Source organism: Aulostomus chinensis, chromosome 22 (assembly GCF_037954235.1).
Source record: "Aulostomus chinensis isolate RoL2024-O1b breed Wild chromosome 22, RoL_Achi_v1.0, whole genome shotgun sequence".
Classification (NCBI taxonomy): domain Eukaryota; kingdom Metazoa; phylum Chordata; class Actinopteri; order Syngnathiformes; family Aulostomidae; genus Aulostomus; species Aulostomus chinensis.
Genome location: NC_141341.1, coordinates 14,814,507 through 14,826,828, shown reverse-complemented (window position 1 = coordinate 14,826,828; position 12,322 = coordinate 14,814,507). Strand labels below are relative to the sequence as shown.

At 42.4% G+C, this 12,322-nt stretch overlaps 1 protein-coding gene across 2 annotated transcripts in view; it reads right to left on the bottom strand.

Annotated features, from left to right (window-relative positions):
- Positions 1 to 971: 971 nt before the first annotated feature.
- The window catches only part of rims3 (regulating synaptic membrane exocytosis 3), a 36,587-nt gene continuing 25,236 nt past the window's right edge, over positions 972 to 12,322 (bottom strand). For both annotated transcript variants that reach the window (XM_086193772.1, XM_086193773.1), the window contains exons 3-7: positions 9,131 to 9,272; positions 8,948 to 9,060; positions 8,273 to 8,374; positions 7,954 to 8,093; positions 972 to 7,363 (exon numbers count right to left, since the gene is read on the bottom strand). In XM_086193772.1, the coding sequence (XP_086049898.1) occupies positions 7,151 to 7,363; positions 7,954 to 8,093; positions 8,273 to 8,374; positions 8,948 to 9,060; positions 9,131 to 9,272 (710 nt within the window). In that variant the 3' untranslated portion in view covers positions 972 to 7,150. The remainder of the gene's footprint in view (positions 7,364 to 7,953; positions 8,094 to 8,272; positions 8,375 to 8,947; positions 9,061 to 9,130; positions 9,273 to 12,322) is intronic.

The window sequence follows — 12,322 nt, the reverse complement described above, 5'->3', positions numbered from 1 at the left end:
AAACAATAATTTAAGAAATAATCTAAGATCCAAGGTAAAAAAAAAAAAAAAAATCCCACTAGTTTTATCTCTCTCTATGGCTCAGGTTGTTTTGTTGAGGAGACCCATGGTGAAGCTAACTTCCTGGTTAGCCAACCAAAATATGTCCGTAGGCCTGCTTTGAACCAGAGAAGACATGGATACATTTGTAAAGGACATCTTTAAACATGCTACAATCTATATTTTTGCAATCTTTTGTAGCGATAGAGAGGATAATGACCCGAGTTTAACATCCTCCAGTGCCCACAACTTTACTTTTAGATTAACTGTCACCCATTCTTTCTCTAGATTTTTTTTCGTCTGGAAGCAAGAACAACAATCCACCTAAATGCTAATGTGGCTCCTCATGTTAAGTGTAATTAGGTTTGCCTTAACATTTTATAGGCTGATGTGTGTGTTTACAACTTGTTCCAAAATCAATAGTTGCATGTTAGAGCAGCAAATCAATAGAAGCTACACGCAAACAGATTTGTGATTCAAATAAACTTTATTGACTTTGCGTCCAGATGTCAAAGGGCATGCAAATACAGGCTTCTGAATCTGAAATATAGATTTTTTTTTTTTCCTCAGTTTGGTTCCATTTTCTTAAAAAACTACGTGCACCTTAAGTAATCAATTTTGCAGCGTACAAACCACAAAAATACCAGTTTTACATTATCAAATACTGCACATAGAAAACATTTACAAAGCACAGGTATAAAATTACAGCTCCCCTTTTTCTTCTTCGCCATAAAGCACGTCGTTTCATCAGACCATCTGCGATACTTTGCCCTTTAAAACGTGAACACACGTCAGTGGAAAGGTTAAGGCCAGTTGGAAAAGACAACCTCTCATCTACCAACACCAGCAATCAGACTGGGTTTGTTTCTTCATCTATCTATTTGTGTTCTTGGGAAACACATTACATATGATCACATCAATTATTATTATTTTGAGTTTGTGTGTGTGTGTGTGTGTGTGTGTGTGTGTGTGTGTGTGTGTGTGTGCGTGCGTGCGTGAGTTAGTCAGCTTGTATTCAGGGTGTTTTTGCTTTGCTGAGCTTGATCAGATGATGGTTGTCTTGACAGTGGGGAGGGGAGCTACAGTGGCCTTAATATACTCTGACAGACAGCTACAAGGACAGGATGGCTACTCTGGAAACTTGTGCTGTGTTTAGCGACATTTACGGACGTGGATGAGGGACAAATTTAGCAGCAGAAACTTCAATTTGCCCTTCAGCTCAGCAGTTAAAACTCTACAGGATGGTGTCTGTGGTGTCGTAGGTGACGGCTGCTACATTTGCAAACAGACCTTTAGAAAGAAAGCATGCTTCTTTAGAAGATGAAAGTAATAAAAAAATATGTTGATCATGGGGGCTGTCATAGAATAGCAGTAACGCACAATGCATTGCATGCTCTGTCGAGTTGAACTGCTCGTAAATAGGATTTGACGTCGCGTCTTGTTTGATATCATGATGCAGCCTGAGGTTGCCAGCAACTCTCAACAGTGCGGATGAGGCCGCGAGCCTCAGCAACAGTACAAGGTTACAGCCATTGGTTATTGCCAGAAGATTTGAAAATGGAAGGCAAAGCCCATGCTACTTTAAGATACAGTCATTCTTTTGCATCTTGTTAAATTCCCATTGTAGCGATGTTAATTGATGACGTCATCTTCCTACCATCAGAGATTAAATACACAAAAATTATCAGAGTAACCATGCGGCAAACATTTTTTTCTAGTACAAAAGTCAGAACAATCCGATCAGCTTAGTTGATAAATTGGTCATTGGTGCAGGTGGGGGGGGGGGGGGGGGGGGCAATCCTTTCCCAAAACCCGTCATGGCGATTGAAATAATTAAAATGCATTTCGCCAGACAGAACTCATGCTTTTTTCAACCACAGAGCTGTTCTTTTAAACGAGTACACAAAGAATAAGACATACAGGATACAGTACAGTAAAAGGAGGGGCTACCTGAGCCAATGCAGGCAAAGTCCCTGGAAAGTCTTCAAAGAGACAGTATAGCAAACAAGATGACAAAAAAGTTACACTCTATTCAGGTGTAAGGGTTAAGAAATACATTCAGAAAACTATACATATACACATATATGTCTTCAGTACAATAGTTCAAGCAAAATACATTTGTCAAAACCTTCAGTGGTGTGCTACAATAGTGAAGCGATGTCTCCGACACAATGCAATAATAAGGCCATTGTAAACTTAACAAGCCCTCGTTTTCGCAGAAAAAAAAAAAATCATTAGGCAGGTTCATCCACGCGCCGCCACTCCAACCTGCTCCTCTCTCTCCGATGAATTCTTCCCTCTTTACAAAAATAAAATGCATTTTTAACACTGAAGAGACAATCCAGGTTGATTAAAAATACATCAAATATTTTTTGCGCACATTAAACTTGGGTTAGAGAACTCTCAAAGTGTATTTTGTAAGCAAGTGAACAGTCTTTACATTCAAACCTCAGCTGAACTACGCTCAACTTCTAACAATACGCCCCTCTCTGAAACAATACGTGCTGCTCCAGTACGCTACGCTAGACGTCCAAATGTCTAGAATCGATACTTGGATGAAACCCGCTTTAATACCTTCACATTCAAGAAAACCTAATCATCGTTCAGCTGCGCCAGCTCATATTTACCGAGGAAACGCACTGACAACCTGATGTAACTCAGCCACATTTACGTCTGCTGCTTATACGGAGCCCCTGTGAGGCCAAAAAGTGAGGGAAAAAATATGTGTGTGTGTGTGTGTGTGTGTGTGTGTGTGTGTGTGTGTGTGTGTGCGTGTGTGTGTGTGTGTGTATTGATGCCACACAATATAACTTGTTCCCACAGATTCATCAAATTTACATCACGTGGACATTTATTAATCAAATCGCCTGATTAAGTTTCTTTTTTATCCTGTGGCCAATTCATCCAATTGTGCGAACATGTCATGTATTGCAGTCACAAACTGAAGCACAGGGAGAATTTGCATATCATGGCCATCAACAAATCAAACTGTGAAGACAAGTCATGCCGCCATTAATAAAAGCGTGGGAATAAGTTACATCTCGTGGTCACGCACGCCACTAAACGCTCCAGGGCTCCGTATTAACCCCCTCTTCAGTTTTATGATAATTTCTTTCTTCTTTTTTTTTTTTTTTTTTAAGTTTGTGCTCGACTCATCTCCATAGGCGGGCTCACAAGGACTGTGTGGCGAGACAACGCGTGACCATTTTGTGATACTTTTCTTCTAAATCTGTGCTGAATATTATGAAAAGAGATAAAAGTTTCCATTTCTTAAAACCCTGATCCTTCGCTGTAGTCCACAACTTGAGTGGCTTTTTGATAAATATCGACACATCGAAATGTCACACGCCATCCGATCGTCCTGCCTCACACTGCACACACGTTATCACGCAGTGCAATAAATGCACTTCATTAAAAGACACACGCACACACGCGCACATACGCACACACAGGTATTACACATTGACAAAAGGCAATATTTCAATGTTACTTTTGGTTGCGGGAGTCAAAAACAATTTGGCAAATGTTCTCTGCCTTCAATTAAAAAAAAACAAAAAACAAAAACCTCTTCTTCTAATCACGCATCTCTTTGCATCGTCTCTTTCTGCACTTTCCATCATCAGAACAGTTCATGTATTGGAATCATCAATACACAGCAAAAGGGAAACACACAATCTCATACAAGCTCCAAAACGTTGTCAATCACATGGAAAATATCAACAGTAGTTTATAAAGTTTACCAAGGACTGAACATTCAGCAGTGAATGTGTGATACAATGTTCTTTTAGGTTTCTTATCTTATTTTCACTTAATTCTCTCTAATCAACCGAGACTTTTTTTTTTTCTGTCATCAATGAGAATCACAAAAGGTGCACACTGAAGAGGAGGATGTGTGCAGGAGTATGAAGTCCATATTTTACATCATGCCAGCTGCCAGCTGTCCACAAAAATAGATAAGATACAAATGAATAGGATACATAAAATTATTTCAAATACTGTACATGACCATACAAGTACATCTGCTTCAAAACCGAAAGAAAAACCGGAACCTCGATGGTTCCACTGAAAGATTTATACACAGGGTTAGAGGGTCAAAGTGACCGTCTTTCTCCTCCAACAAAAATTCAAGATTGTCAGAGATCCCTTTATGCCAAGTTGAAAGAAATGTGATCTTGTTGAAGATAAAATGCCTCATACGTTCTCTCTTAAAGAAACGTGAGGAGAGGATAGTTAACAATCAATAGAAACGCTAAGTGGTGATAAAACAATGCGAGACTCTAAAAATACGCTTTTAACAGCTGAAGACTGTCAACTCCTCTTCTTACGACTAGAATCCAAGTCTTCAACCATAGACGAGGTTTAGTGTTGGTCTCACTGCGAACGCATTCACAATACTCCAGTATATTAAAAGCTTCATCTTAAACAGTCAACACCAGCCGCTCAGTTTGTCCTGCTACTGCCGAGGAAGACTCAACAGACGACGAGTCACTCTTACATGTTTGAGAGGCTAACTGAGTTATAGTCTAACTTTCTGCTACTTAATCGATACGCCTGTCCTACACGACAAGTTTATTTGTTTTTCTTAGCATTTTAGTAAGTGATGCAAGCGTTAAATTAATGACAGAAAGTGCTACAAGTGGAATTGTTTCAGTTGTTCTTGTGGTTTTTAGAGGAACACGCCAACTTTTTGTGAAAATATGTTTATTTGTCCACCTCCCAACAGCCAGACAAGAAGATAAATACCCTTCTCTCCTTTCTGTGTTCATTAAGGAGCTCAGCCCAGCTAGCTGCTAGCTCGCTTAGCACAATGAAGGATAGTGAATGGGCAGATTAGCATTCTTCCATCTGGTCAGCCTCCAAAATTTGGGTTTTTCTCTGTATTCTTGGTTCAGAGAGATCTGTCAGGGTGTTGGTTTGTCCACATGTAATCTTCCTCATCCTCTCTTACAAAGTCGGCCATGATTAGTTGCAGCAGTTGCTCGTCTACTGCACCTAATCAGGAAAGCAGTTCCAGCTATATGTCTGATTCAATCATTACAATATCTAGCCACTTTTTTTTTAATTCATCCATCTATCCATTTTCTATACCGCTTATTAGTGAAGGGTGGCGGGGGGGGGGGGGGCTTGGAGCCTATCCCAGCTGACATTGAGCGAGAGGCGGGGTTCACCCTGGACGGGTCGTCAGTCCTTCGCAGGGACTTTTATTTGTCATTTCATAGCAAATGCTGTACATAGCCCAAGTTCCATTAAAACAAGAAAATACTGTTTTAAAGATACAGTGTGTGTGTGATGACTTTTAGAGGAGCTAAGCTACACAGCCCAACGGCTACCAGTCATTACGCTAAGCTAACTAGCAATCAACTGGTCTCTGTGGGTCTCAGCTCCCTGGGTGGATGGACAATAAGCGTATTTCCCAAAAATGTTACCGTTGCTCCTTTAAATAAAATCCAAATATATACAATGTAAATTCGAATGCTGGCATTTAATTTAATGATTCAAATGTGCCCAAACCAGTGAGACCAAATACAATAAGACATGTGATCCACCACTGCAATAATTCAAAAATCTTTTACAATAAAGTGCCATCTTTAACATAAATATACTTCTTGACACGGAGAGAGACTGAGGCAGATCCGCCACCTTCCTGCTTCCTCATTTAATTAAAAAGAAAATGAAAGTGCTGCTAAACTGAGAGACTGTAGATACTTCCTGCATGGGAAACACAAGAACACTAGAAGCTAGAACACCTTTCCTAGACTGCTTTTGTGCTGAGCGCCTGTTGGTCTAACCCTGCATTCGATTGTACTTGAAATTGGGGGGGGGGGGGGGGGGGTGGCCTTTAACAGTCATTCAGGTCAAACTTGGAAATCTAAAGCCAAGTTACTTTGCATCAGAACAAATATAAGGTGGCAGAGTTAGCTTTTCAAGAATGTGGACATGCTGTAACAACTTTATAATCACCATTTCTTGATCAAATACCCCTTTGCGAGCTCCTACCGTCTCTTTTAAGCGTGTGCTAACCAGCTGCCCCCACCACAAGACTAACATCAGGTTGCTGTAGGCGCTTTCTAGTTTGCGCTAGAATACATTTTTGATCAGAAATACGAAGTCAGAATTATCAACCGCATACTTGCAATGGAATGCAGGGTAGTACTCTAAAGATGAAGCCAACGCCGCACGTCGGCTAACTGCTTCTTCTCTTCTGCAGATGGCAACGAAAGCGCTTTCCCCGTTGCCACAGACCAAGCTCTTCTCTCCGCAACTTAAAATGGCACTATACTCCTGTAACATTGGTCAAGGCAAGCTAAATTAAAAGATTGAAGCACTTTAAAATGTCTCTACAAAGGTTGCAAGCAAACATGCAGAATGCAGCCGATACATACATAAACACAAAGTGTTTCACTACCTATCTATCTATATATATATCTATATATGTATATTAATATATAAACTCTGCCCTGTGAAAATGATAAGAATAGCAGTGTTGCTACCTCACATAACAGCCATTATGTGAACATCCAAGCCTGTTGCCCAGGTATGTTTGAGTGTTTTGTCTACCGCTCTCAGCTCATGTATGTAGAATTATTTTTTTGCATTACATCTAAGTCATTGACTCTGCTACATATCCATACTTTATATTGTATACTAGTTCACCTACTACTTAATAAGAACAATAACAATTGCTTTGGTTTTTAAAAAATAAAGTTTTTCTTCTTAGTTTGGCATAGAGAGTTTAGAAACTGGCATCAGGATGGCCCTGGGATGATATTGTGTACCTTGGAATGCAGATTTTGGCACCCAGTGATGTCATGGTAGCAAATGTTGAAATGGGAGGGTGAAACATGTTTAATTTGCAAACCATTTCTCAACAAAAAAATCAGTAAGTGAGAACATGGAGAAGTTCATGGCAGCATGTGTGAGCGTGTGTGTGTACCGCTGTGAATGAGATCAGGTGTTTTATTTAGAGTGCGTCTTCCTGCACGGATGCGCATGGTTGTGTGTATGTCTACCTGTCTTAAACCTCAAATACAGTCCTTGTGTATATACAGTACGTGTGTCCGTGTCTGCATGACTCTGCCTGTGCCCAAGCATGTGGGTGTCTAGTGGGTGTTTAGGTGCACGAGGGGCTGGTGGCACTCTCCAGGGAGGACTGGGAGAGACGTCTGGTGAGGGGTCCGATGCTGGGATCTGCCAGAGAGGAGGTAGGGAACAACTTGTACCAGCCACTGACCGTGGCAGACAGGTCCAAGTCCTCCAGCAGGATCTGGGCCATTCCCATGAAGCACTTGTGGTCCATACGCCCATAATCCCCCCACACTATTACCTGCAGAGGAGGGAAGAAAAAATAAGAAATGATCTCGTAAATATAAATTATTATAGTCAAATAGAGAGTGCAAGAGGACAGTTTTCAATTTTATGAAGATTTTAGGAGTATAGACGTCACTGAGCCTGCAAACAGCTCCCAGCCGAAACACATGAGATACAGCATAAGGTGCTAATGGGTGAGTTTTAAAGATGCAAGCTGCTACCTTTGGACAGGGCCAGGCTGCCTGATTCTCCAAGTCTCCACATTTTATGGTAACGCATAATGACCTGCCCTCGTATCGTATTTGACAGATGCCTAAGGCGATTTATACTTATGCTTAAAAAAGTGTATTTATTTAATTTCTGATTTTGAAAAAATTCTCACTACAACTGAGTAAGATAAATGGGCTTATGTTTAATTTTGCTACCTGCATTGGCAAATTATTTGAACTTTGAAGATAGAAATAAGGTCAGAAAGTTGGAAAACACTCATCAATGTATCTTAGAAGATGTTAAGAAGATTCTGACACCGAGTCACTCCCTGTTTGGGTGTACAACTGGGTGTGGAAATAATCGTCAAAAAGAACAGAGGAGGAAGAGATTTCGTACTTGGAGGACTTTGCCCTGAGGACTCTCATCAAACAACAGAGCCTGCTGGTAGGTGGGGTCCAGAGTCTTCTTCACTACTTTGGTTTTCTTCTTGGCCAAGCAAACTCCATTCTCCAGGAGGTACACCTTCACATAGGTCGCTACACACACACACACACACACACACACACACACACACACACACACACACACACACACACACACACACACACACACGCACACACACAGAATAAAAATAACAGACGCAAAATAAAAAAGAAAATTACAGTGAAATACCTACATTCAAGTCAGTGACATATGTGAAGTCAGTTCAAAGTACCTGGTATGTTCTTAGAGCCGGGTTTAGGGGTAAGCCCTCTGGCCTGGTTGACCTCCACCTCCAGCTGCCCTCCTCTGTCGACCATGCCGACATGGACATCCCCTGTAGACACGTTGGAACAATCCTTTAATCATCTATAATGCCAACAGAAGGGCTTATTCACAGTTCTGTGGTCTGTTTCACCCACTAATCCGGGGCCACTCGTATTGCAGTTGCTTATATCTACCAGCAGAGGGAGACAAAGAAGTGGAAGTCCAACCTTGAACGCACTGAGGAGCAAGACGAGTTGTTTTCCACCAGCAATGACCTTTTGCGTGAAAGATTTATATGTTGTGGAAGAATAACATAATCCATGCTGAGTGAACTAGTATTGCATTTCATTTTTAAACATGTGCAGCATATATGAGAGTTTGGACGCTGGGAATGTTTGCATTCACTGAATATTGAATCCTCCCATCTAAAATATATTAATATAATAGTGTGACACCTTTTATTTGAAGTATTTTGTCAATTCACTCTGAAATCTTGTTCCTGTAGGCCTTCAAGTGCAGGAGTAAACTGGCAAACACAACTAGCACGTAACTGCACAAATGACTTGTAAAAACTAGTAGAGCAGAATAAAACGGACGGGTGAGGAAAGCCTGGCTTTCTTGGCCTGCATCACTTGCTGCTTACCCATGGGGGGTGTAGCTAATGTTTGTCGGCCCACGATCTGAGCTGGTCCTAGTCCATCCAGGAAGTCACTGAACTGGCTCTCAGGCCCGAGACGCGTAGTAGGGAAGACAAACCTGGAAGGACAGGGATGTGATTAATGATAGACGGATGGATGGATGGATGGATGGATGGATTGGTACTCACGTTCCATCAGAGCTGTTTGAGTTAGTGCTGCCATCGGTGGAATCTTTGCTACCCTGTCGTGTCACCCGGTTCCTCATCTCCACAGCAATGCCAGTCTCTGTGCTCCGTCGGATGGTGCTGCGAAGCTTCTTTGTTCCGCCATCTAAAAAACACAGAGGTCACAGCTATTTCTTGCCCTTCTTTCACAAGCAGGATCCACGAGCCTAATAATCACACTGATAAAGAACTCAGGTGGTGTAGAGAGCTTCACACACCGCTCTACTGCCTGTACACGTTATTAATCTGTGATAATAGTAGATGATTCCTCAGTCACGTTTAATTCAGGGTCCAATTTCGATTTTGTATCTAAGGGTTTCTTGTCAGTCAGATGCGATAAGTGTTGAGTGTCTGTATTTTCAGAACAACTCTCTTGAGCTGGTGTTTATTTTGAAGCAGGTTTACTCAGCCAAGTAGGCAATCTCACTTAATATCCATTTTACACTAATTTTATAAAAGCTGCTGAGACTTGGGTTCACTTTCAAGACCGCGCCTGCAGGATCACTTTCGTATGAGGTGTAGGTACACACAAAGTGGTGGCAGGGTAGAAAAGAAAGGCTGAGTGGGAGAAAGGGAGGGTGGGATGGGAGAGGTATTTAGGCTTAACAGCTCTGCTGACGCCAGTAGAACGAGTGCGAGCTGGAAAGCTAACCCCCGAAGAAGCTTCCAGGGCATCATCCTCTGTAATGACACACTGTATCTCTGTCTGACTCGACATGCCAAGTTCAGTCCAAGTGATTTGGGTTCAGGATAGGACATGTAACATTGTGCACTCATGCACTCCTCCCTTTCTAACCCCCTGATCTGTGTCTCTCTATCTTTCCTGCAAACTTTCCTAGAGTTCTAAGAGTCAAAACTTGCATCTCAGGCACTTGGGCTGGGACAAAATATGGCTACTAAAACACACTACAACTTTCCCTCTTCCAATACATTTGCAGCAAATATCACTATTTTTATTACAGCCACTGGTGTTATAAACTGACAGTGCCAATGTGACAAGTTGTTTATAGTACATGTGTGTGTCAGTGTTGAAGACTGCTCTTTTGCACATTTGCTTTCCTCTCAATTTGCTTAAGAAACCCCACAATGCAGTGTGTGAAAATAAAATTCATGCTTTTTTAGGGTTATTCTTCTGTTTCACTCTTCCTCTGGTACACAACTACCGGGCTATGTCATGGACTGATTGTCTTTTAATAAATTGTTTGTTGCATAATAGCTGTGCAAAGTATCATGCTATTATTGTGTTGTGAGTTTCTGGATGAGTCATGCCACTATTGTACTCCACACTGATAAACTATATATAACACACATCGCAGGTACATTCATAGACACTTTAGTTTTCCCTGAAGTCCAAAACTCTATAAACACAATAAAATTATATATTAAAAAAAAGCAGGGGCTATTTAACACAATGATCTTGACACACACACAGGCACGCACAAGTATTCACGCACAACTGTCATGCTGACAGTAGACAGCACTTGTGTCTGTGCACTCACACCTCCATGCAACACTTAGTCACATACAGACACACACAGACAGACACACACACACACACACACACACACACACACACACACACACACACTCAAACTGTCTGCACGCAAGCATTCCAGGCTACAGGGTGACAGTTTAGTCCGACAGGAGGATGAGAAAGCTGCTGTTGAGGAGTCGCGTCAGCAAAGCTCGCTTTGTAGAGACTTTAGCCTTTACAAGGCTCAGACTCATTTCTTGGACTTTCCTTTGATGAGGGGATTTCTGGGTCGGCTTTTCTTTCCTTTTTTTAAATCCAGCAGTTGAGATTCTTGAAAATGTCTTTTCACAGAAATCTATAAGTTTTCCCTTCAGAGAACTTGTTAGTTCTGAAACAAACCCTTCTGTGTTCAGCATCCATGCAGCTCGCTATGCCTGCAGCTGTGGTTACAGTAGAAACGGTCCACTCTATAGGAACCCAGACAGCTGACTGGTGCAGCAGAGTCACCAGAGGAGACCTTAACTAGTGGTTGCTCATTGTTGCCAGTTAAACATGTACGCACACGCACGCACACGCACGCAGACACACAGACACACAGGTACAGCCGTCCCACTCCATTAGCCTCAGCATCTCTGAGCTCATTAAGCATCCTCAGCATGCACATCTCATCACCATGACAACCGCAGGACACCCCACATCACCCCCCCCCCCCCCGTTGCTATGGAGATAAGCAAACAAAGCAAACGGAAGCTTCAACCAAGGAAAATGAGGCTGAGAGGAAGTGAGATGGATCAAGAAGAAGCTGAAGATGAGGAGGTGTCATGGGTGTGGGAGATGAGAAGAGGGGTGTTGCCCTCTGGTGCTGTCTATTTATAATCCTGCACTCAAGAATATTTCCAGTAGACTGTGTGAGTGTGTGTCTGTTGAAGAAAGAGAGAGAGAGAGAGAGAGAGAGAGAGAGAGAGAGAGAGAGAGAGAGAGATGCATTTGTATTTGCAGCATCATACCTAGACAAACTTCCTGCTGCTATGGCAACCCTCGCCCTCGGATCTGGACCCAGACAATGCCACCTGAGACAACTGGCGCCATGGCGACAGGCTCATCCCCCATTATTTTTGATGAATGAATTTGTCATGGCAACATTTCACTAAAACTCAGAATAGAACTGAACAGGCCTGATGCATTCAAATTAAAAGTTTATTGAGGCTACAGGTGTGTGTGTGTGTGTGTGTGTGTGTGTGTGTGTAGATAGTATAAGCTCATGACAGTCAATATGATGGTGTGCGTTTGTATATAAAAATAGTAGTAGCCAACATCTGTCAAGTTGCTAGTCATTACACCTCACATCCACACTTGTTACTCATTTGTCAGCCGACCCCTCCCCTCTCATACGACCCCCCCCCCCCCCCCCATGGTGAGAAGCAGTGATCTCTTCCTTCCTATTTAATCCCCTCCTCCTCCTCGTCTGCGCTTTTCCCGTTTTCGTTTCCATGGCAATGCCGTCTGCATTGCACCAAGAGCCCCGGCCGGCATGTTCGCTCCTATGCCCCCCCCCCCCCCCCCCCACCACCACCACCACCACCACCATCCCCCCTTGGTGTCTTTCTGCGCTCACATTGTCCTCCTCACTCCTTCATCAGCATCAGCTTCCTTCTCCTCTCTCTTCTTTTCTTTCGACACTC